Source organism: Colletes gigas, unplaced genomic scaffold (assembly GCF_013123115.1).
Source record: "Colletes gigas isolate AHSC1104 unplaced genomic scaffold, ASM1312311v1 Colletes_gigas_Sc00009, whole genome shotgun sequence".
Lineage (NCBI taxonomy): Eukaryota > Metazoa > Arthropoda > Insecta > Hymenoptera > Colletidae > Colletes > Colletes gigas.
Genome location: NW_025106638.1, coordinates 1,693,371 through 1,718,350, shown reverse-complemented (window position 1 = coordinate 1,718,350; position 24,980 = coordinate 1,693,371). Strand labels below are relative to the sequence as shown.

Genomic DNA, 24,980 nt, shown 5'->3' with positions numbered 1-24,980 from the left:
TCGAGAAAAAAAATCGAGTAGGTGCTGAAATTTTTCGGCGAAAAAAAATTTTTCAAATCGTTTTAAAAAAATTATTTTCGGTTGCGGGGATCAATTACAATCATTTTTTATCATTACACATACCTCCGAAATCGTACGCACTTTCGAGAAAAAAATTCCTTACTGAAAATCCAATTAGGTGCCTAAATTTTTCAACGGAAAAAAAAAATTGCAAATCGTTGTGGAAAAATTATTTTCGGTTGCGGGGGTCAATTACAATCAGTTTTTGTCATTAGACATACCCACGAAATCCTGCCCACTTTCGAGAAAAAAAATAGAGAATGTGTGAAATTATTCGAGAAAATTAAAAAATTGCAAATCGTTGTGGAAAAATTATTTTCGGTTGTAGGGTTCAATTACAGTCATTTTTGGTGAATAGACATACCCCCAAAATCTTGCGCATTTTCGAGAAAAAAATTCAGTAAGAGCGGCACTTTAAACGTTAATAACTTTTTAACGAAGCTTCCACCAACAAATTAGTATTCTTGATTTTTGTCTTATTTTGGCCTCTACTATCGCTCATTAAAATTTTTGCTAGAGGTGGCCGAACACCCTGTATAGCAACGGAGGGGTCGGTCGAGCGCTTATGAGAGCGCGACCCCTCTGGTGGCGAGCATGGGAGGCGACACCACAAGTTTAATAAAATTTAGTTGTAATTCGGTCCTGTTATTTTATCTACTATAGCGTTTGCTATTGTTTAGTTCCTCGAAAATGGATATCGTTTCTCCATAAAACCTTTTAAGCCCCCCATTCACCTTTATAGAGTTTTAATCTTATGTCATGTCGCCATCTTACATTTCAAAATTGATATCATTTTCGTAATAGACCTTCATAACGACACCCATTCCGATATTTAGGCATATTTACACCATTGCAACGGTTTAATGATAAAATAATACGTACTTACATGTTAAATTTGAAGTTTCTAGATCCATTTACGGAAATAAAGCAACTTTAATGCGAAATAATTGTGTCAAAGAGCATTATGACTAAGTTTGAAGCAAATCCGACCACAAATAAAGTATTCCTCATACAAACGTTGCAACCCCTTTTTTCACCCCTCCAGAGGTTGAATTTTTTAAAATGCCGGAATAGGTGTTTGATTAATTATATCGAAGAGCATTAAAATCAAGTTTGAAGCAAATCCGACTACAAATAAAATATTCCTCATACAAACGTTACAACCCCTTTTCACCCCTGAAGAAGTTGAATTTTTTAAAGAACTGGAATAAGTGTTTGATTAATTATATCAAAGAGTATTAAGACCAAATATAAAGTAAATCCGACAACGAACAAAATATGTCCTATACAAACATTGCAACCCCTTTTTTCACCCCTTCAGAGGTCGAATTTCTTAAAATGCCGAGACAGGTGTTTGATTAATTATATCAAAGAGCATTAAGACCAAGTTTCAAGTAAATCCGACCACAAATAAAGTATTCCTCATACAAACGTTGCAACCCCTTTTTTCACCCCTCCAGAGGTTGAATTTTTTAAAATGCCGAAATAGGTGTTTGATTAATTATATCGAAGAGCATTAAAATCAAGTTTGAAGCAAATCCGACTACAAATAAAATATTCCTCATACAAACGTTACAACCCCTTTTCACCCCTGCAGAAGTTGAATTTTTTAAAGAACTGGAATATGTATTTGATTAATTATATCAAAGAGTATTAAGACCAAATATAAAGCAAATCCGACAACGAACAAAATATGTCCCATACAAACGTTGCAACCCCTTTTTTCACCCCTTCAGAGGTCGAATTTCTTAAAATGCCGAGACAGGTGTTTGATTAATTATATCAAAGAGCATTAAGACCAAGTTTCAAGTAAATCCGACCACAAATAAAGTATTCCTCATACAAACGTTGCAACCCCTTTTTACCCTTTCAGAGGTTGAATTTTTTAATGAACTGGAATTAGTGTTTGATTAATTATATCGAAGAGCATTAAGGCCAAGTTTCAAGTAAATCCGACCACAAATAAAGTATTCCTCATACAAACGTTGCAACCCCTTTTTTCACCCCTTCAGAGGTCGAATTTCTTAAAATGCCGAGACAGGTGTTTGATTAATTATGTCAAAGAGTATTAAGACCAAGTTTCAAGCAAATCCGATCACAAATAAAATATTCCTCATACAAACGTTGCAACCCCTTTACACCACCTTAGAAGTTGAGTTTCGGAATATCCTTTCCTATTCCTTGTATACATCATAAAGGAAACCTCTGTGCAAAACTTCAGCTTTTTATGTCCAAGGGCATAGTCTGGGCGTTGATGAGTCAGTGAGTCAGGCCTTTCATTTTATATATCCACACTATAAAACGTTTCAATAAATAGGTACGTTTATCCTAACGGAAAAATAGAAACGAATAGAACAGTCGTAGTTCCTCGTTGTTCAATTTGTTAAAGCGTGCCTGGAGCCGTCAACAAGTTCCCTTGTCGGCTTAGAAACGCGTCAATAATAAAACGGCGTCGAACGAACGGATATTGGCTGGGGAATATCGTGTCAAAAAATCACGGGGCTTCCGTTCGAAATACCTGTAATCTTTAATGTTGGATCTTGTTGGTTCAGAGATTTAGTTTCACTTGCTTCAATGTTTAATCCCGTTCCCGATGGCCGGCATTATCGAGCATACGTTTACGCGCTTAACATTGGATCCATTCCCGCACCGTTTCAATCATTTCGACCGTGCGGACGGATTAAAATTCACCCATTACATCGACGCTTAATACTCTTTCGCTTTTTTTCCCCCCCTCCGTCACGCCGTTACTAGCCACGCGTGCGAAATTTCATAACCAAATAAATGGAATGGAAACACCTGGATGCAACATTTTTTTTTTTTTAAGTTATATAACAATAATAATAATAGTAATACATTCACGCATACAGAAATCGATTACATTGAACGCAACAACAGTCAGAAAATTCTTACAAGGGATGGTTTCATGGCAATTATCATCCTGCACCAAACTTTAAATAGAAAAATGCATAACCATTTGAACGGGGATCGAGTCAAGAAACTTGGACTTACCAGTCAGGCACTTTTTGTTTTTTAATATACGTTTATTAAAGCCTTATGAGCTATAATACAGACACAACAGTTTAACAACGAATCCTTAAACGTATAGAAATAGGAAAGACATGACTTAACACTGGAACTACCAAACCAGTCAAAACGACCCATTCGTAATTTCTAATAAAACTTGTACAAAATTTAGTCGACTGAATTTTTGGAAATTTACCGTAATTTTCTATAAGAGAATGAATAAACACTTATTTCCATTGCATTATACATTTCTTCGCATACCTATCGTTTCAATTTCCTTGGTACAAATAAACACACTATAACTGTCCTAGCTAGGTAGTTCTAGCGTTAAAGAATATAAGTTCTTACAGACTAAAAACTCCATTTGACTACGCGTCTTCCAAATTTAGGGGAAGCAGAGTGAATTAAGACAGTTGTTAAATATTATTGTCTAGCAGATAATATATTGGACAATAATAGACAAACTAGACAATTTTTTGTTATTTAATTTTCGAAACGTAGCATTTAATTTATCGAAGGATGTGAAGTAATTGGGTGGTGTTATGAGTTCGAGTTGTCTGATGTATTTTTCTGTGAAAAGTTACAAATGGTGTTGTTTGATCTATCAGTTACTATTTCTGCTCTTAGTGTGTCTGTTTTAAGTTTAATGATATTTGAGAGTTCTTCTTTACCCATGTTGTCATTTTGAGTGTCCAAAATCTACTGTCTATACTTATAGTATCTAGGTATGGTCCATAACTTTAATTATTTATATTTTAAAAATTATTGAGTATCTACAACTAATACATTACACACCTCTTCAGGAATGTATATACTATCACCTTGCAAACCGCTTAAAATCGAAGTCGTGCAATCGCAAAATGGCTGAAATTTTTAATCAGTTCCGATGGAACATTTTCGTACCGTAAGCTTTTCTGTCCTAAACTAACTCAAACAAAGAGATTTATTCGCTGAAACAAAACACCAAAACAAAACGGTCCCCTCTTCGATCCCCCCGGCATAAGGGTGGTCCACCCCTTCTATTTTTCGAAACACTCTTTTAAATTCAATATCTCGGCGAATTCATCGCTCCCGTTGGCTTGGACATTTAATACGCAAGTTCGACGAGCAAAAAGCGGGAAACAGTACGCAGCGCGATCATCTTTCCATCCAAAAACAAACGGGGCGAAATTCGGATCGGTCCGTTGCCGGGTGGAATCGACCGTATTGCATATTTGCGCGGTTCCTGCGCGAAACTATCCGAATTATTTCGATTTCGTGTACGAACGACCCTTTGTAACGCAATAGGTTTTCGATGTTACACCGGCGCCTGCGGCCTGCGGCATCGAGTTTCCGAATTCTCTGCACGCGTGTTCGCTGATTTCCTCTGCGCGATTTTCTATTTCGATTGCGAAATAAAATCAGACCGGACGGTACAGGTAGCCGTAAAAGTTTGCGCTGCCGTTTGCTCGCGGATCTGTTGACGCGCGAAACGGTATCCACAAAGGGAATTCGCGGACGATCGTCGATAATCCCAAGATCGGTAAAAATTTTCTCGACTTAGAACTCGTAACACCACAAACTCGATCGGTTCAATTTGTTCCGTTAAAAATCGTTGAATTTCCTGAATAAATACGACAGAGTCTCGACCTAAGTATTCAATCAACACTATTCCTACCACGACCGGTCAAATAACCGTTTTCAATATTTCGTTTAGAATTTCCTGTATACAACGTATTTGCATCAAACTTCACGACTTTTCCTAAAATATACCTATAATACTTTTTTCAATATTCGCTTCTGTTTTTATTGTTTATTTTCTGAGAAAAATTTGTAGTCTGTCTTACCTACCACGACCGGTCATTTTACCGATTGAACGATTTATGTCTTTTCGTAACAGTATTATCTCGAAGACTCAATTTTGAAACTATAAGTTGTTACAAACGAAAGATAATGTAATTATGGCATGATTTTAGCTGAAAAGTGCCTTCCAGAAACTGTTTTAGGCACTTCCAAGTGTTTATTTGCCAAAAATACAAAAAATGGTGTTATATCTCATTTAAAGGCACCTTGCTGAGAACTTTTATATGTTTGAGCATCTTCTTCAATAAAGACAATTTTTTTAAATATCTCGAGATCTAATAATTTTTTTGCCATGGCACCCTAATCATTTTTTACGTAGAATGAACAGAAGAATCGATCTGTATAAAAAAATATGCATTTCTATTTAAAGAAATGATGCAATTGTTAATTACACATGCACTGCCGCATCTAAAAAAAATTTAAAGGCCTACAAATGTAGTGCTCTTCGAACCATTTATCTTTTTCCTTTGGCATTTTTTCGGAAATCGAATAATAACGGAGTTATGACTTGTAACAATTACGTGGACCACCCTGTATAGCCACCCAGCGCCCCTATAACCTGTTCGATTCTTGCTTCAAAACGCGAGCACGCTGACTTCAATTGGTCGCGTTTCATAGCCATGAAGTCTGGCTCGATAGCAGCTCGCAGGGAGTTAACGTTAGGGTGCCTGCACTTGTTAATGTGTCTCTCGATTACACCCCACACGTAGTAGTCCAGTGGGTTTAGGTCGGGACTGTTAGGAGACCAGAAAACCTTCGACCAAAACATGTCGACATTATCAGATAGCCAATTTTGAACAAGTTGACTCGTGTGAGCAGGTGCGCCATCTTGTTGAGATAAAAACGGCCTCCCAGAAGCCATAGTCTCCATCCACGGTTTCATTACTGTCTTCAGGACCTCCAAATAGACCTCCTTTGTGACTGTTTCGCCTTTTTGGAAGAAATGTGGCGGCATGACATCGCCCTCATTTGAGACGACTCTCAAAACGTGAACACTAGCTGGAAATTTGGTTTTGCCCACAACAGGGACGTTCTCGGGATTGTGGGCAAGCCAACGGTCGTTCCTCCGGTTCGCTTTGGCATCCACAGTGAAAATTTTTTCATCGGAAATGAACCTAATGTGGCCAGAAGCTTCGTGTTTTAATGAACACAGAAGCAAATTACAACGAGCAAGTCTTTTAACCCTTTGCACTCCAAATTATATTTCAATTTTGTTACTAGCAACTCCCAACGCTTTTAAGTGTTTTATTTGAAATTTACGTTAACTAAAAACTAAAGCAATTTAAACAAATAGAGGAACAAACAAATTCAATTAAATATCTGCTTAATTTACACTGATGTTGTATTTTGTAATTTTCAAGCGTATATCTCTTGAAACTTGTTTCGCAAAAAAAAAAGATTGATTTCCCTTCTTCCTTCGGGTATTTCTCTGTTTGAGCAAACTGCACAAACCTTATGCTTTCTTTCGGAATATACGAAAATGAAATTGAATTCTATTGGTTTGGACTTGAAAAAATGTCGAGCGGGACTCGACAAAGGAGCACCTGACATAAGAACCGATGTCGAGTCACGCTCCACACAGGAGTGCAAAGGGTTAAGCTTGGCGGCCTCGGAGAGCATCTGACGGACTTTGAGAACGTAGGAGACGTATCTAAGATCCTCTTGAGCTATTCGACGGACGATCGTTTCACTCACTCCCCAAGACGGAGGCCAATTTTCGAAGCGAAGTCCCCGGGATCTTCCAAAATCATGTCTTGGACCCTTTGAATGATTTCTGGCGTCCTTGTTGATTTTACTTTAAACTGAGCTTCTCTCGCCGGAGAAGGAGAACCCTTCTCGAAACCCTCTGAGGGGTCGATCTCGGGTACCCAAAGAATTTAATAATTTCGACCGGTGCAAAGGCTTTCTATAATCGCCGCTCTGTCATTTTGAGGTTATAGAAGTTTTATTGACATATTTAACTAACTTCAGCGCCAATTAGCACCAACCTCTGAATTCTAATATGATGGGAACTTCAAATTCAATTCTGTCCGGATTCTAACGCACCCTGTATGTAGCAACCGAGGGGTCGGTCGAGCGCTTGTGAGAGCGCGATCCCTCTAGCGTCGAGCATGGGAGGCGACGCCATATTAGCTTGACGGTTCTCTGCCAAGTGAGCTTCAGACTCGGAAAAAAGACGTTCAGAGGGTGCAACAAATGAGCATCCTCGGGTAATACTGACCTTTGCAAGGCACTGCATGAATGTATACAAATTATACATGCATGCAACGCTTATTCTCAACAAAAATGTTTCTCCGTTTAACGATCGGAATACGTTTGTCGTGAAAATAAAATGTCCTGCGCCCTGAAAAAAAAATGTGATCGAGAGCGAGCAAAGGCTGAGGGTAAAGATACGAATGGAAAAAAGTCGAGAGGCCAAGGAATATCGAGTGCCAGTCCTCGCGAACACATTATCGGAAAAACTCGTGGAAAGAAATAATCCAGTAACAAAATCGTGAATCTCTGACTTACTCGACGACTCCGTCGTACCATTTTCGCTCGAAGGGGGCACAAACTTTTGCACCGGAGCTTACGATGTTATCGAAAGTTTCTGGATCTACTACGAGTTCGGAAAAAGAATGTGAACCACGTCAATCAGCGACGAACGTGCGGGACCAGATATTTTGCTTTCGGGAACCATGTCGCGGACCTCGAAGAATTACTGTACACAAGCGCGTTGGATAGAAACTGGTCGGTTTTAATAGAAACGAACATTTGGTTTCAATTTTTTTTTTTTTTAGCGACGACTTTAGGGTTCTTTTCCTTTGGTATGGTTATATCTTGTGATAGGTGTTGGTTTCTTTTAGATATTTCAGGGTATTTATGTTTCTGTGACATCAAGGCTACAGGTGATGTTATCTGATGCTATCTTTTGACAATCTATCCGTAAACATGGCGGATTTCTATAGAAACAGGTGTAGCTGATTAGAAAGTAACTAAATTATTTTGGAGACTTAAACCGAACGAAAGAGTCACGGATTCGATTTTCAATCGTACGTTTATGGTTTGGGATATTAATTCTTAACTGTAGGTAAATTATTCTCTCGGCGAGGGATTATCGAAATTGCCAGTTGAATAATTCCATCGAAACTTTGGTCCTTGCGGGGAACAATAGTTTATATGGTTCTGGTAACTAGGTACAGTTGGTAGAAGTGTAGAAAGTGATTATCGTAGGTTATGTTTGCGAGATCTTGCACGTTCGATACATAATTCGCCACATTCTCCGCCTCAAGCGGCATTCCGGATGGCCAAACACTATCTCGATATTGTATCGATACAGCTTATGTATTACCTTTCCTACCTCACGGTTTATGGCAACCTGGAATATTTTGCCAGAAGATGCAGTGAAATTCTTTAGAAATTCGTCTTCGATATTTCTCGAATAAATTAACAAACGGTACGAACGTCGCTTAGTTCGTGATCGTTAATTAGAGTCGCGAAGATTGTACCGAATTAGTCTTCGAACGATTTTGATCCGATTATAGTCCGCGTTGGGATTAATTTCAACGCGCGTATGCTGGCGAATCGATCGAGCGATCGAACGAACGTTGCCAATTGATTTTCAAAGCGTACTTTGAAAGTGTCCCTCTCTGGAGAGATCTGTAAATAAAAGGTGAAAATTTTGAGTGGATACACGTTATCGCAAGAACACGTTTGCCTGGCGTAGAAAGGGTTGATGAGAATGTTGATTAAACGTTTCACCAGAAGTTTCACAGAGAACCACTCCAATTACACAGAACTTCCATTAACGGACAGGAGTTGTAACTGAATCACGACGTAAATCGGAAGTGACAGTGTAATTGAAAAAGAGATATATGCGACAAGTTCTTTCTTGGCAAAAGTCTGTTTCAGATCTTGATTACATAACAATTCGTGTGTTGGCCCCTCCCCCCCCCCAAAAAAAAAAACTCGCGAGAGATTCTGTCTCGTCGAAAGAACGAGCGAGCATGTTGAGAACTGGCGGGATTAGTTTTGATAATTAAAGCTTAAATACGACCTTTCGTTCCCTTTTATACGACACGGAAATGAAAAGAAAAATTAATACGGACGAATACGTTGGAGTATTCTCCAACGTATTACTTTCGCACAATTTTAATTGAAAATTGTATTTATTTGTGTGAGACGATGTTTACACGATAAAATAACTGTAAAATGACTGTATTATGCATTCGCTCATTTTTGTATTATACGTATCTTATACAATCTACCATAGCAATAAAATTATTATGAAGATACAAAATATACTTTTGGCTACTGTTTTTGTTGGATTTAATTCTTTTAATATTTCTCCGTTCCAACAAATGCATAATGCATTAAAATTATTCTTATCGCTATAGTGATCTAATTAGCTGAAGTATATTCTGCAATTACATTTTATGCAATAGCACACTTTATCCAAATACCTGGAAATTCGTTACGTTTATTAATTAATTAACGTAATTAATAATAATACAGAGGAACACGAATTTCTAATAATAATCTTAATGGTGTAATTACAAAAGTAAGAAATTGTTTGCACGGCGGAATGATCAATAATTACCGTCTTTTAATCTCATAGATTCCGCAGGGCGGTCACGAAGAATATAAATCTCGGTTTACGTCCGTGATACGTTTAAAAAATGATTCATTTCGCGGTCGCGGCTTTGGGAAAGGTAGCATTTGTAAACGATGAAATATCAGTTCTGAGAAATAAAATAAAAAAATGATACTGGAAACACGAAACATCTGCATGCTTGAGATTTTCCGGTTACGTTCCACAATTCAATTGGGATTAATTGCGTACCCACGCGTCCGTTATATTAATTAGGGTCTGAATACTCGGTCTGGATTATTTTTCGTCCAATAAAATTCGAACCGAGTATTTACTTTTAAAGACCACTTTAAGCTTTGCCTAAATTATACGGTTAAATTACCCAATTTCTTATTGTACAGTCAGGGACAAAAATAAATAGATATTAATGAAATTTAATCAATATGGATATTTAATAAAATTCGTAGAAATTCACCTGCCCGGATAAGTGATATGGCAGAGCCCTGATACGATGTCACATACGCGGGTACTACTGTATTTCTTTTCCAAACCGATTCTACGTTTACTACCGTGTCTCTACAAATTTTTATATTACCTTATACAGTAAAATTCTGTCTCGTTGTTTTCTGGTGTATCAAACTCTTGTTTTTGGTTTATAATAAACTCGCTGGGTCGCGAACTAAATTTTAATGTACACGAATGGATCGTTGTACTTTCAATAAATCATCGTCGGTTTAATGGTACCTGAATATATTAATGACAATATGATTATTTATGAAAATTCTAGAACGTTCATAATTTTTTATTATACAGTCAGGGGCAAAAAGAAATAAATATTAATGAAATACAATCAATATGGATATTTAATAAAATTCGTAGAAATTCACCTGCCCGGATAAGTGATATGGCAGAGCCCTGATACGATGTCACATACGCGGGTACTACTGTATTTCTTTTCCAAACCGATTCTACGTTTACTACCGTGTCTCTACAAATTTTTATATTACCTTATACAGTAAAATTCTGTCTCGTTGTTTTCTGGTGTATCAAACTCTTGTTTTTGGTTTATAATAAACTCGCTGGGTCGCGAACTAAATTTTAATGTGCACGAATGGATCGTTGTACTTTCAATAAATCATCGTCGGTTTAATGGTACCTGAATATATTAATGACAATATGATTATTTATGAAAATTCTAGAACGTTCATAATTTTGTATTATACAGTCAGGGGCAAAAAGAAATAAATATTAATGAAATATAATCAATATGGATATTTAATAAAATTCGTAGAAATTCACCTGCCCGGATAAGTGATATGGCAGAGCCCTGATACGATGTCACATACGCGGGTACTACTGTATTTCTTTTCCAAACCGATTCTACGTTTACTACCGTGTCTCTACAAATTTTTATATTACCTTATACAGTAAAATTCTGTCTCGTTGTTTTCTGGTGTATCAAATTCTTTTTTTTGGTTTATGATAAACACGCTAGGTCGCGAACTAAATTTTAATGTGCACGAATGGATCGTTGTACTTTCAATAAATCATCGTCGGTTTAATGGTACCTGAATATATTAATGACAATATGATTATTTATGAAAATTCTAGAACGTTCATAATTTTTTATTATACAGTCAGGGGCAAAAAGAAATAAATATTAATGAAATACAATCAATATGGATATTTAATAAAATTCGTAGAAATTCACCTGCCCGGATAAGTGATATGGCAGAGCCCTGATACGATGTCACATACGCGGGTACTACTGTATTTCTTTTCCAAACCGATTCTACGTTTACTACCGTGTCTCTACAAATTTTTATATTACCTTATACAGTAAAATTCTGTCTCGTTGTTTTCTGGTGTATCAAACTCTTGTTTTTGGTTTATAATAAACTCGCTGGGTCGCGAACTAAATTTTAATGTGCACGAATGGATCGTTGTACTTTCAATAAATCATCGTCGGTTTAATGGTACCTGAATATATTAATGACAATATGATTATTTATGAAAATTCTAGAACGTTCATAATTTTGTATTATACAGTCAGGGGCAAAAAGAAATAAATATTAATGAAATATAATCAATATGGATATTTAATAAAATTCGTAGAAATTCACCTGCCCGGATAAGTGATATGGCAGAGCCCTGATACGATGTCACATACGCGGGTACTACTGTATTTCTTTTCCAAACCGATTCTACGTTTACTACCGTGTCTCTACAAATTTTTATATTACCTTATACAGTAAAATTCTGTCTCGTTGTTTTCTGGTGTATCAAACTCTTGTTTTTGGTTTATAATAAACTCGCTGGGTCGCGAACTAAATTTTAATGTGCACGAATGGATCGTTGTACTTTCAATAAATCATCGTCGGTTTAATGGTACCCGAATATATTAATGGCAGACATCGTTTGCAGCCAATATACGATTCCGTCGTGATTTTCTCGGCCGGCCAGATGGAGCGTATTTATTTCGCCGTTAAGACGGCCCTGGCCGCTCACGTCAAGTCGAGTATTCGCATTTTAACGAGAGCCACCGTTAAAGTCAACTCGTCAGGGCCACTCGATAACTCTGATGCCTCGTCGAACATCGTGGATTAATAACGTGGCACAAGGTAGGAGTACAAGGATTGGACCAGAGATTAGACGGGTCTCCTTCCTCGCATCATTCTCGAGCCCCCCCCATTTCGCTCGTCGCGTTCTATTCTCTTCCGGCCGCTTCCACGTAACTTACTATTATAACAACGAACCAATGGGCCGACGATCGATCCGCTATTTACGTGCAGTCACTCGTTTCAATATTCGAACGTCACGGTATTTAAGTAATTGTTACTTATTACTAGACAGCCGATGTTTATGCATTTATAGGAAATGTTAATTCTCAAAAATATATAGAACGCACTCAATATACACAAACATAAGAAACAGAGCATGATACGAATTATTTGGGGGTCGAGACTACCCTCTACAAAGCTCCCATTTCATTAATTCAATTTATAAATACACGAACCATTCGTGTTCGAATACGACTTCATGCTTGAAATTTTGGTTACAGACTCTAGTATCCACAAACTGAATTTCTACAAGCAAAATACACCACGAATTTTTTTTGGGAGGGGGGGAGAGCTTCGAAGATTGAAATACATGTTTCAGAATATTTTTCTCCGTTAAAACTAATTTGAAATTGTTTACGTAGGTATTAAGAGTGTTCTTTTAGCTACACGTACATGGAAAATTAAGAGAGTTATTTTAACAATTTGAGAAATATTTTTCCCCGAAACAAATATTTGTTTACTCTTTTTCCACTTTAGTTTCGACTACAAAACATTTTTGTCACCATTTGTCTGGTACATGTTTCTCCGTTGAAACTAATGTAAAATTGCTTGCACAGAATTCAAGAGTGTTTTTTTCGTTACACGTGCATAGAAAATTAAGAGGGTTATTCTAACAATTTGAGAAACATTTTCCCCCCAAGCCCATATTTGTTTCCCATTCTTCCATTTTAGTTTCGACTGAAAAATGGAAGTCACGTAAGATAGTTACAATAGAATATTTCGCGTCCGCGTACGCGGAAGTTAAAACAATATATTTGCAATCAGCGCGTGAAATCTGTTGACGCCACGCGACTCTATTAATTCGTTCCTCCGTAGACCGTTTGTTTCCAGAGTATCTCGACATCTAAACTTTAATTTTTTGATCGCGCTGAAAAAAAGTTCCCGTCGCGATAGTGCAAGCCTGATAAACAACAGACGTTGGATGAAAAAAAGAAAAAGTGCCGGACATGTTGTTAGCCAGATAGGATCGACGGCAATGGTGTTGTTTGTATTGTCTAATAACCGAATGGCGTGTAAGGGTGAAACTCACCCTTCCGCGGCCACTCGAATGGCGGCTGGCACCATCTCGCTCGGGTAAACCAGTTCTCGGACATGGTTTATTGATTCCTCTAGTGCGTAAATACGTGCGCCACTCCGTGGTCTCTGTTAACGACGCCCGCGGGGGCGTCGCGACGCGTGCACGCACTGGACTACGGGCTAAATGTGACGAATTTTCTCCGGTCCCGTTTTCACCGTGCACGGTGGTTTTTAACAATTTCATCGGCTCAACTGCTACACAGGGTGTTCGATTTCTAATAATTACTTTTCTTAATCGGTGATTCTATAGACCTGTGGCGCTGCTTTGGTGAGAGTAGGAACTCGTGATATTCGTAGGAGGGCAGAAAAGGAAAGGAGGGCCTGCTAGTGGACTCATCTGTAAGGCTTTCTAGCAGGCCCTGGAATGTATACAGGGTGGTTGGTAACTGGTGGTACAAGCGAAAAGGGGGTCATTCTACGCGAAAAAATAAGTCGAAAATATAGAATAAAAATTTTTCGTTTGAGGCTTTGTTTTCGAGAAAATTGACTTTGAATTTTCGCAAAGTACGCGTGCACTTGATCACGTCTCGTTATAACGGATCTCACTGTAGATCGTTGTCAACGCTAGGACTACCAAAACAGTCAAAATGATCTATTCGTAATTTCTAATAAAACTTGTATACAATTTACTCGACTGAGTTTACAAATATCATAATTTTCTATAAGGGAATGAATAAACACTTATTTCCATTGTATTGCGCATTTCTTCATTTATACAGGGTGTTCGACTACCCCTGGGAAAAATTTTAATGGGAAATTCTAGTTGATTAATGCTTCGTTAAAGAGTTATTAAAAAATTAAATTAAAAAATTTCAAATCATGAATGAAAAATTATTTTCAGTTGCGGGTGTCAAGTATGATCATTTTTGGTGAATATACATACCTCCAAAATCCTACCCACTTTCTAGAAAAAAATTCGAGAAGGTATGAAATTTTTCGGCGAAATTAAAAAATTTGAAATCGTTCTAAAAAAATTATTTTTCATTACAGGGGTAAATTACAATCATTTTTAGTGAATAGACATACCCCCGAAATCCTACGCAGTTTCGAGAAAAAATTCATTACCGACAATTTCATGTCTGACCATACATTGACATGTTTCACTGAAACTTCATGCGTATGTTTAAAACCTCATAACTTCTGAACGGATTAGTGGATTTTAATGTTTCAAAGGGCAAACTATGCGTATGTTGGTGAAGAATATGTAGAAATTGCAAAAATATTGGAAAAGTTGATCCTTGACTCCGCAAAATGAGAAAAACCCCCATAAAAATGGTCCAATTTTCAAATAGCCATAACTCCTACAATAGTAAAGGTATCTCATTGAAAATTTTTTCTGGCACAGAGCTCATGGGTACCTACAAAAAAGTATTAGATAATATTTCTATACAGCAACAAACAAATTTATTAAAAATCAAAAATGAATATTTAAGGAAAATCGACAAGTGCCTATGTTTTTCGGCAAAAATGAAAAGTTTCAAATGGTTCTGGAAAAATTATTTTCTGTTACGGGGGTCAATTACAATCATTTTTGTTGATAAAACATACCCCCAAATTCCTGCGCATTTTCGAGAAAAAAATTCAGTACGAGCGGAACTTTAAACTTTAATAACTTTTTAGCAAAGCCTGCATCAACGAATTGGTATTCTTGATTTTCGTCTTATTTTGGCCTCTAGAATCTCCCATTAAAATTTTTCCCATGATTGGCCGAACACCCTATATAAAAGAAAAGTATTCTATATTAGGGCAACTGACCCTATTCGAAATCTCCTTATTTTTTGACGGATGTGCCCTCCCGCTACTGGGAAATCCGTCATCGACTTAGCATTCATCGTATGGTAGCTGGTCGAACGCGAGTGGGTGGAGAGAGTTATCGTTCAAGTCGGATTACGAGTGTCGAGCGAAGCCCGCTTCGACGCACGCTCTTCGACGCGGAATTAAAGCCAGCTAGCTTAAACTTAGGTGCCAACCAATCACGACCCGGCGAACTACCGCAAAGCCAAGGCTTTGTGCTCGAATTAAATTTTAAGCGAGCGCGCGAAGCCCGCAGCATCCGGTATTGCAGCGAGCGATCTCCGCGCTGATGGCGTAGAGCTGTGGTGCGAACCTAATGAATATAAAGCGGCTACGATCGAAAGAATACTACTGGATCATCGCGGTACCTCTCACAGAATCTTTCTTGAACGTCAACTTGGACGGATCGCGTCAAAACTGGTATTCGTACCCTCCTCGAACACGAGTTTTCATTTATTTTTCCTTTCTCGACGGCTTGTATTATATTAACGCGTTCGGATTTTTAACAGGTTTTTCATTGTCAATGAAATTGCGCGAACGAAAGCAATCAAAATGCATCGTACAAGTACGTAGAAATTGTATTTTTAATATTGTAATTTTTCATTGAAATAAATTATATATGTATTCTCACGTATTCATATGATGCATTTTTGATTGCTTTTTTTCGCGAAATTTCATTATAATGAGAAACCTGTTAAAAATCTGAATGTGGTAATATAATACAAACTGTCGAGAAAGTAGATTTGAGGAGATTCCAATTCCAATTTGGACGTTGTACCGACCAAATTGTATTTTTAATATCATTAGATAATATTAAATTAATATTTTTTAATATATCTATATATGTATTTAAAATTTATTTCAATGTTTAAGGATCTTGTTGCAGTTTATGTCTTATGATAAAATAATTATTAAAAACTGGTAGATTATATACGTGTACATATATAAACAGCAACTAGGTCTTTAAACATTGAAATAAATTACATACAAGGTGTTCGATCAAGTCTGGGAAAAATTTTAATGAGAGATTCTAGAGGCCAAAATAAGACGAAAACCAAGAATATCAATTTGTTGATTGAGGCTTCGTTAAAAAGTTATTAACAAAATTAAATTAAAAAATTTTAAATCATTTACAGAAAAATTATTTTCGGTTGTGGAAGTAAATTACAATCATTTTTGGTGAAGAGACATATCCCCGAAATCCTACGCGCTTTCGAGAAAAAAATTCGAGCATGCGCTGAACTTTCTCGGCGAAATTAAAAATTGTCAAATCGTTCTGAAAAAATTATTTTTGGTTGCAGGGGTCAATTACAATAATTTTTGGTGAATAGACATTGCCTCAAAATCCTACGTGCTTTCGGGAAAAAAATTCTTTACCGAAAATGTAATGTCTGACCATACATTGACATGTTTCCCTGAAATATTTGGCGAACAAAAATTTTTTGAAATCGTACTGAAAAAATTATTTTCAATTGCAGGGATCAATTACAATCATTTTCGGTGAATAGACATAGCCCCAAAATCCTACTCAGTTTCGAGAAAAAAATTCCTCACCGAAAATATAATTTCTGGCCAGAAATCTCTGCCCCAATTTTCATGCGAATCTTTAAAAGATCATAACTTCTGAACTAATTGAAGGATTTTAATGTTTAAAAAAGCAAACAACGCGTAGGTTGGTGGAGAATATGTAGAAATTCCAGCAATATTAAAATAGTTGTTACTTGACCCCGTAAAATGAGAAAACCCCCATAGAAATGGTCCAATTTTCAAACAGCCATAACTCCTACAATAGGGAATATACATATATCAATGAAACTTTTTCTGAAGTAGAGCTCATGTGTACCTACTAAAAAATATTAGACAACTTTTCTATAGGGCGTCAGTCAAAATGATTAAAAATCAAAAACAAATTTTTAATAAAAATCGACGCCTAAATTTTTCGACGAAAAAAAAAATTTCAAATCGTTCTGGAAAAATTATTTTCGGTTGCAGGGTTTAATTGCAATTACTTTTGGTGAATTGACATACCCCCGAATTCCTACACATTTTCGAGAAAAAAATTCGAGATAGTGTGAAATTTTTCGACAAAATTAAAAAATTTCAAATCGTTCTGGAAAAATTATTTTCGGTTGCGTGGGTCAATTACAATCATTTTTGGTGAAAAAACATACCTCCAAAATCCTACGAACTTTCGAGAAAAAAATTCTTTACCGAAAATATACTGCGTGGCCGGAAATGTTTTTATAACTTTTTAATGAAGCCTCAATCAACAAATTAGTATCCTTGATTTTCATCTTATTTTGGCCTCTAGAATCTCCCATAAAAATTTTTCCCAGATGTGGTCGAACACCCTATATACATATATGTGTACATCTTGCAGTTTTTAATAGAAACTGCAACATAATATTTAAACATGGGAATAAACTATTAGATTTGTTAATTTCTATTTAAATGAGTGAAATTTATTGGAAAACGTCACTTTTGTTTCCCTGTTAGTTCAGATATGAGAATCTCTACAATAATTAAAAAGATGTGACTGCATCGAACGAACAATTTTGATCCGAGTTACCGGGGATCATAGTTTTTGCATCGTAATCGGACACATGGCCGCGGCGGAAGTTTCCGTAACGCGTTTTCTTCCAGCTACGGATATCTCTCTTTGTCCTTGCGGCAACGAGCGTTCCGTGACAATAGAAAACCAAGGCGAAATGATTCGGTGGAAGTTTAAGAAGAAACGCGCGCGGCGGTGTTGCTGAGACAATGGCCTGCGCAAGGTGTCGGGAAACTTTCAGATATAATAAGACGGATTTTTGTTTCGCTGAAGTTGCTCGCTGCTGGATCCAAGTGGCTCTTGGTTCTTGAAAGGTGCGAAAGTTTATGAGGGTTTGAGCTTAAAATGATTCTGCTGTTTAGACGTGTCCGTGTCTCGAGAAAATTGGCGAGCTTCTGTGGTCCCTATGCTCCCTTGGAATTGCTGATCCACAGAAAGAAAACACGCTCTTACCCCTTCATGATCTCAAATTCACATTCACGCATCGTTCAAGTTGATCGCGAATCAAACTCTGATTTACGGAACTAGACAAACATATAAGACACTTTGAATACTTTTATCGTTTTGTACACGCGAAATAAATATACTGTACGTTTCATACGTTCCGTTTTAACATGCAACGAACATTTTTGAAAACACGTTTATCGCGATGATTTTACAAAGCGTACAGTGGCGAGTGTAAACATTGAAATATTAAGTATCTTTGGCGCCATTGCTTCGAAATTAAAATTCTTGGCCAAATAGAATTTTTACCGTGGCCGTTGGAAACCGGTGTGCAAAGAACGAGGTAAATTGAGTTTCGTCCGCTGTGCGTTAGAAAAGGCTTTTTCGGTCAAACAGGGCAGACAGAACCTGCCACGCGGAGCGTGATATTTGCAACGCGGAGACGATGTTTAAAAAATTACAATAACGGGAGAACGACGATAGAACGGTGTGTTTTCAGCGGGAATTGTTAACGACGATTTCGAAAAATCGAGCGTGCGCCGGTTATCGAAACAATGAACTTCGAAAACACTCTTTATTCTACAAATAAAATTTGTTATTCTTACGAGGACTCTCCTGCTGTTCATTTCCAACGAAAATTTTCCAATAATCACACAACAAAACAGAATAAAACGATACACTGCTTCGTCTATATAATATTAACTTAATAATAATTCAAAATTATAACATTTTCATTTAAGGATGTTCGCGAACAGACAAGTATCGTTACAATTTTGTGCGTAAAAAGTCTGAGACGGAGTTGTCCGTCGATGTTCTTCGCGCTTTCGCGAGCGAGGAGTAATTAGCTCTAATTAACTCGAAGAAATTAACGATCTCGACGGAAGCATGTTCTCGACTTGTTCCTCGATGGACTGTTGCAGCGGGCACTGTTTCATATTTTTTTTATAATTACCGATGATGCAGATGCACAGTCGATTGGCTGACAATGTCCATTCATCTAGAACTATGTCGACCGTGTTAATTGGCGCGTTATTGATTCAACGAAGCTTGAAAAGGTCTTTTACTCGGCTTCCCAAGGTACCGAACGCTGACCGGAGAAAGGAAAGTGTTCCTTTCGAGAAACAATAGCTTCTAAAACTTTCTCTGGTATTACGAATCCCGTTTTGACTCTTTTTAAAAAATCAGGCGTTTTTCCGCCTTTTCAGACTAATGAAAAAGAAAGCTCGTGTCTTCTATGGATTCTATGCTTTTCTATTCAAAATCGAGTCTTTATTGCTACGCTTCAATGCACGGCAGCAGGCAATTTCGTGTTCCAAGGAAACACGATTTCCTCGTGTGCTTTAAAAATAAAAATCGTTCCAGCGAGATGCAGGGAATATTCGTAAAAGCGACCGATTCCTAAACGTCTCAGATTGGTAAATGCGTCCCTTTGTATTGTTTTCGCCAACCATGAGCCATTGGTAGCATACGTGCATTTGTGTTTCGAAACGTTTCAGTCCGTCGATGCGTGCACCGATGCTTGTCTCCGTACACATTTCATACATGTATTTGTCTTTCGAGTCTACTTACTTCGTGCTCCTTTCCATTGATCGAACGCTTTGAAACCGATACAGCGCCGCGGCGCATTTAAATGACGAGTGACTCTCCATAAACGCACACGAATACGATACGTGTCGCTTCCGATAAAAATTGCATCGTAACGGATTTATGGGGATCTACAGTTATCTGCCGTTTGGAATAAATTCTTGCATGGTAGGGAGAATTAAATCGTAAAAAAAAATATAATATTTTATGCCTTCTATATTGTTCATATAAAGCAACAAAACAAATAATATTATTGTAATAGTTAATTCAAACTTTGGTATAGAATTTGAGATATCGTAATTTAAATGAAGGTATAATTTTTAAAACTTCACTCTCCGCCTTACAAAACTCTATTAACGTGTATCAAAAGTAGCAAAACTTTAGACGCTTGCAGTTTCGAAACTACTCATGTTTTTTGCATAACTGAGACATCATTGGAAGCGGTAAACCATCCCCTTTAAAACGGTTTTTGGTTTTTGTCGATCCGACTTTTCGTTTTCGAGATATCGTCATTTATGTAAAGGGGTAATTTATTTCCAAGAATTTACTACGCACTGTTTACTATTCACGCGTGAGGTCAATGACCTCGCGTCAACGAAACGTAAACAAACTTCAAAGCCTCGTATCTCCGGAACTAGCCATCCGATCGACTTGAAACTAAAATCCTCATATCTTTGAAACTAATAACGCTATCGACTCGTACGAACGCTCATTTTAAAGGGCATTGCATCCTCTATCCAATGACTATACCAGCTACTATAATTTTTCCTGTCTTCTATGTTTATTTTGCAATTTACTTTATACCCAGAGTAGTTTCAGCAATTCCTATTGATCGTACAACTGATGTGCGATAAAACTGGATTATAAATTGTTTATTCAATTGAAAATGAATATAAATTCGTATACAGAATGTTTGCGTAATTACTAGCCAACCTGGTGTCATAAATGCAAAAATCACAAGTACGTTGCCTTGTAAAAGAGAACAAGACTGATCAGTTGACCATTTGTCTTGGTAAGAATGAGTACACACGAAGTGTCGGTAGATTTAATATCAAGATTACTGAACGTATAAGATTTATATGCGTAAAATATGACATGTGAATGATCAACATATAGAACCTAGTAATTTTTCGATTACTTTGGATAAACGACGTCCTACTGTACAATATAATAGTGACCATTTGCTCTGAAAGTCGGGAAACTCCGTTTGCTTGTTCCCGAGTTCCGTGTATTGCAATCTCTGTTTGGCTATAATTCCTTCAAAACCAAATTCAAAGTTGTCAAAGCATTCCATTCGAAGGTGTCCCATCAGCGGCCAAAAACAAGGGGACGCGCAAATACTCGTAACACAGTGGCGTAGGCGTTGCACACACATTCTAGGGGCATTTGTACACGTTGAAAAGACAAACTGTGTGGTGGAATAGGGACAGTGAGGGCGGTTACGGAGGATGGAAAAGGGATGAATGGACTGGGGCTGGGGTCAAAGTAGTATTGTGTAGCTACTTAAAACTTTTGGAGCTTGTCTTGTGTCTCTACTAATTGGCATCTTGCTTACTTAGCTCCGGTTTGCAACTTCTATTCTCTTCCTGACTCAGCTCCTTCCTACCCGCCCCTTCTCCCACTCGCTCCAAAGTTTAGGTTTGTTTCTGTCCATCAGTGCAATATGATATACTTATTGGCTGGTGCTATGATCATTCTGGAAAGTAGCGCCACTGTTGCAGCGAACTGCCTCGATAATTCCACGATGAGGAATGTTGATTCTTGAATAGTTCCGCGCGTCGATAACGAGAAACTTGCTGCTCGTCGAATTTTATTACTAAACTTTGTTCGACGCATATGATTCGCATAGACTCGTCGGTTATTCTTAGCAATATTTATATTTTTGTAGATTTATAGAATCAAAATCTTCTCATTAGGTTGCTAAGCAGGATGTAAAAGGACACGTTCCAATCGTGTACACTGATACGAGATTTGTAAAAGTATTCGTATTCTAGAATGGCTAAATATTATTACGATATAGTTAGAACGAACAGTGAACGTAGGCGGGATCTAAGTAAAGTAAATAAATATAAAATAACGCAAACTTTTATTTATTTTTAGAAAGAAACAAAATGTTACGTGGAAAAAAGTTTTCGATCGTCGCTGAAATAACTCTGTGAGTGTTTCGAATGGAAGAAGCACGTGTAAATCTTGAATCTGAGAAAATCTAAACAGACCCTTTTACCGTTCAGACGTCAAATATCCAGTAACATAAAGTTAAAAATAATCGAACTTCTCAAGCAAGGAAGTAGCCAAACAGAAGTCACGTGACGAGACGAATTGTAACTGATCGTATTAAACGATAGAAAAACGCACGCAATTGTTAAAAATATGAGACCATGACGTCAAAAGAAATAAACGAACGAATTTTGGAAAACGAAACTAAAACCTTATCTCATACAGGAACACACGAAGAAACGCTTAAAGTGGTATAAGAAACATGCAAATTGGATAGTGGAAGTCTAATTTAACGAAGGAAATACTAAACGAAGATACGAAGATACGTGGAACAGGTGTCTTTGTCGTTCCAAAGATTTCATTTAAAAATTATCGAATCTTAAACGTCAAAATTTTCCTTCGAAATGTGAAAATCGCAAATTTCAAAATTAATAGAACTTCAATATAATTTTTCTCGAGACTTTTGTTCCCTATGGTTAGTAGAATACGAAGCAACCATAAAAATGATCTCAAACAGTCGGTAAAGAACGATTCTGCGGGCAGAATTTTGTACAGATCTTCGCTAATCTAAAGACGTAGAATCACAACGTGGTGGCCGTGGCGTATAATTTTGTGACACCCTGTACCATGACATCCACGTACCTCGGGGGAACAGAACGAACGATTTGTAACGAAATTTTCTCTTTTAGTTCCAGTGTGGACAAGTGTTACCGTTGCATCGTAATGCACATGAAACACCCGAATGTACTGCAGTACAAAGAAAGTGAGTATCGACTTCTACGAGCATCAGTTCCTATTGTTTCGAAAACATCGAGATCGGTTCGAAACGTTTCGACTGGAATATATTTTTTTCAGATCATACGATACAAAAAAAATTTCTATCGTTCGACGAAGAAAATATAAACTTAAGGGGCCTTTCTACCTTGTGGGATTAAAAAAATCGATATTTTTTTTTTGCATTTTCCTTTAGTATGTAGTCTCGAAAATATGTCTACCAAATATTAAATTGAAATTCGGAAAACTAACGAAGTTATAGCCTGTTGAAATGTACCGCGCGCAGGTATAACAACTGGGCATGAAACTTTAAAGCTGTTTTTCTCGAAACTACATTTTTCGGCACTGCGTGCGTGATAACTAAAAAACTATTCAAGATATCAACATCAAATTTATACAGTATCTTCAGAACTGGTCTCCCTATAGCATGAACTAGGATAATTGCGATATATGCAATACTATTTCTTTTATTAACAAAAAAGCAACCAAATATATGAAAATATTCAGTATTTTTTCGTAAAATAGCTGCCATTTTGCCATTTTTTGTTTTTTTGAAAAGATCCTAGTTCATGCTATAACCACACTCGTCTATATTAAGAATATCGTTGGTTTTAGGATTTCGAATAACTTGTTCGCAAGATATCACGTACGCAGTCGGGTGCCGTTCGTAAAAACTGTTGTTTGATGATCAACAAAAACAGCGTAATCAATAGATATTATGCGTTGCAAAAATTCGTAAATATAGCTAAATATATAATAAATGTATCTACAAAATCCGGAATTAATCGCTCTTTAATAACCCGCAAAAAAAAATCACAAAGAAACACGTATTTTTCATGCCTACAAGGTAGAATGGCCCCTTAAGCTCATATATAACGAAACGCAAAGCTCGATGTATTGTTTTTCTACATCGTCCGGATCTAGCGATATTTCTATGCAAAAACACCGCCCACGTAATCTCTAAGCGTTCTAATATTTTTGCGACCCCGTTGTTACGTTTCGTTTATATTTCTTTTAGGCTTTTGCATAGCGATGCCGACGAAGCCCAATCTACACGACACGTGCAGCGTGTTGACCAGCGACGACAATCTTATTTCATTGTTTCGCACGGGCGCTGCTCCCATGCCGTGTCCATTCAAAGGACCTCTAGAATTCGCCTACACCAGCGGAGAACAGACGTGCGATTCGCCATTGTCCATCGCGGAGACTTGCACCCAAGAATCGCGGTTGTTTTTGCGATATCAGGCGTGCGCCAATGTTCGTTCTTCCGAAAGTATTGGTGAGTTCTCTTCCATTTTCTACAATTCCTATTCGTCGTGTACGATTACTTAAATAATAAGGAAGAAACGCAGGAATGGTCAATCGTCGGATCACAAATAAACATAATGAAATAAACGGTCCTTAACGTACTTGACGTACGATTTAATTTCACGTGTACTATTTAATTTTGTTTAAATTTGTTTTACGAATACCTCGTGAATGTAAAAATATGTTGATTTTAATAGATAAGGCTTGATGACGAGTAAGTAGTCTCATAATTGTGAAACATGTGATTGAGAAGTTGTAACGAGTAAGACTGGTCATTGCATGGCAAAGGGTTAATCGAGGATAAATATTTTATGGAATATAAATTCGCGTTTAAAAAATCAACCAAACTGTCTCTAAAAACTTAACGATACTTAACCGTTCGAGAACGAAAAGGCACAATTACGGCGTCACGTTCGTCAAAAAGGGAGCATATCGTGTCGTTAATATTTATCCCCAGGTTAATAATATTCAGTCGCGACGTTGATTATCATATCACGGCGGACAGGCACCGGTCAATAAACCATCCGGTATCGTTATAAATGATTAATGCCCCTGTCAATTACTATTTGTTGTTACGCTTGTCCAAACTATTTTCTGCGATTATCACGGCCGCGATCGTGTAAATTCAACGATCATGGTCGGAACGAAAGCGTGCGTATAACTCATTCTACTCGACAGTGCACGGTTTATTAACGAGTTAGAATGCTTCCGTCCATAATTTTCGACGGGGATCCCGAACGATTTAGCTTTCATCGTAATTGGCGCGGTTATGCATCGCGGTGTAATCAGCGAACGGAAACGCCTACACACACAAATTCCAAGAAATATAAGGATCCCTTCCTGGATGATCTACTTTCCAATCGAAATCGATTCGCGACTATTTCTGTACAAA

General features: G+C 37.3%; 1 protein-coding gene across 1 annotated transcript in view; it reads left to right on the top strand.

Moving 5' to 3' along the window:
* Positions 1-24,980, top strand: part of LOC122397169 — a 327,986-nt gene that overhangs the window by 265,453 nt on the left and 37,553 nt on the right. The window contains exons 6-7 of the mRNA XM_043396122.1: positions 22,702-22,769; positions 23,799-24,059. Of these exons, the coding sequence (XP_043252057.1) occupies positions 22,702-22,769; positions 23,799-24,059 (329 nt within the window). The remainder of the gene's footprint in view (positions 1-22,701; positions 22,770-23,798; positions 24,060-24,980) is intronic.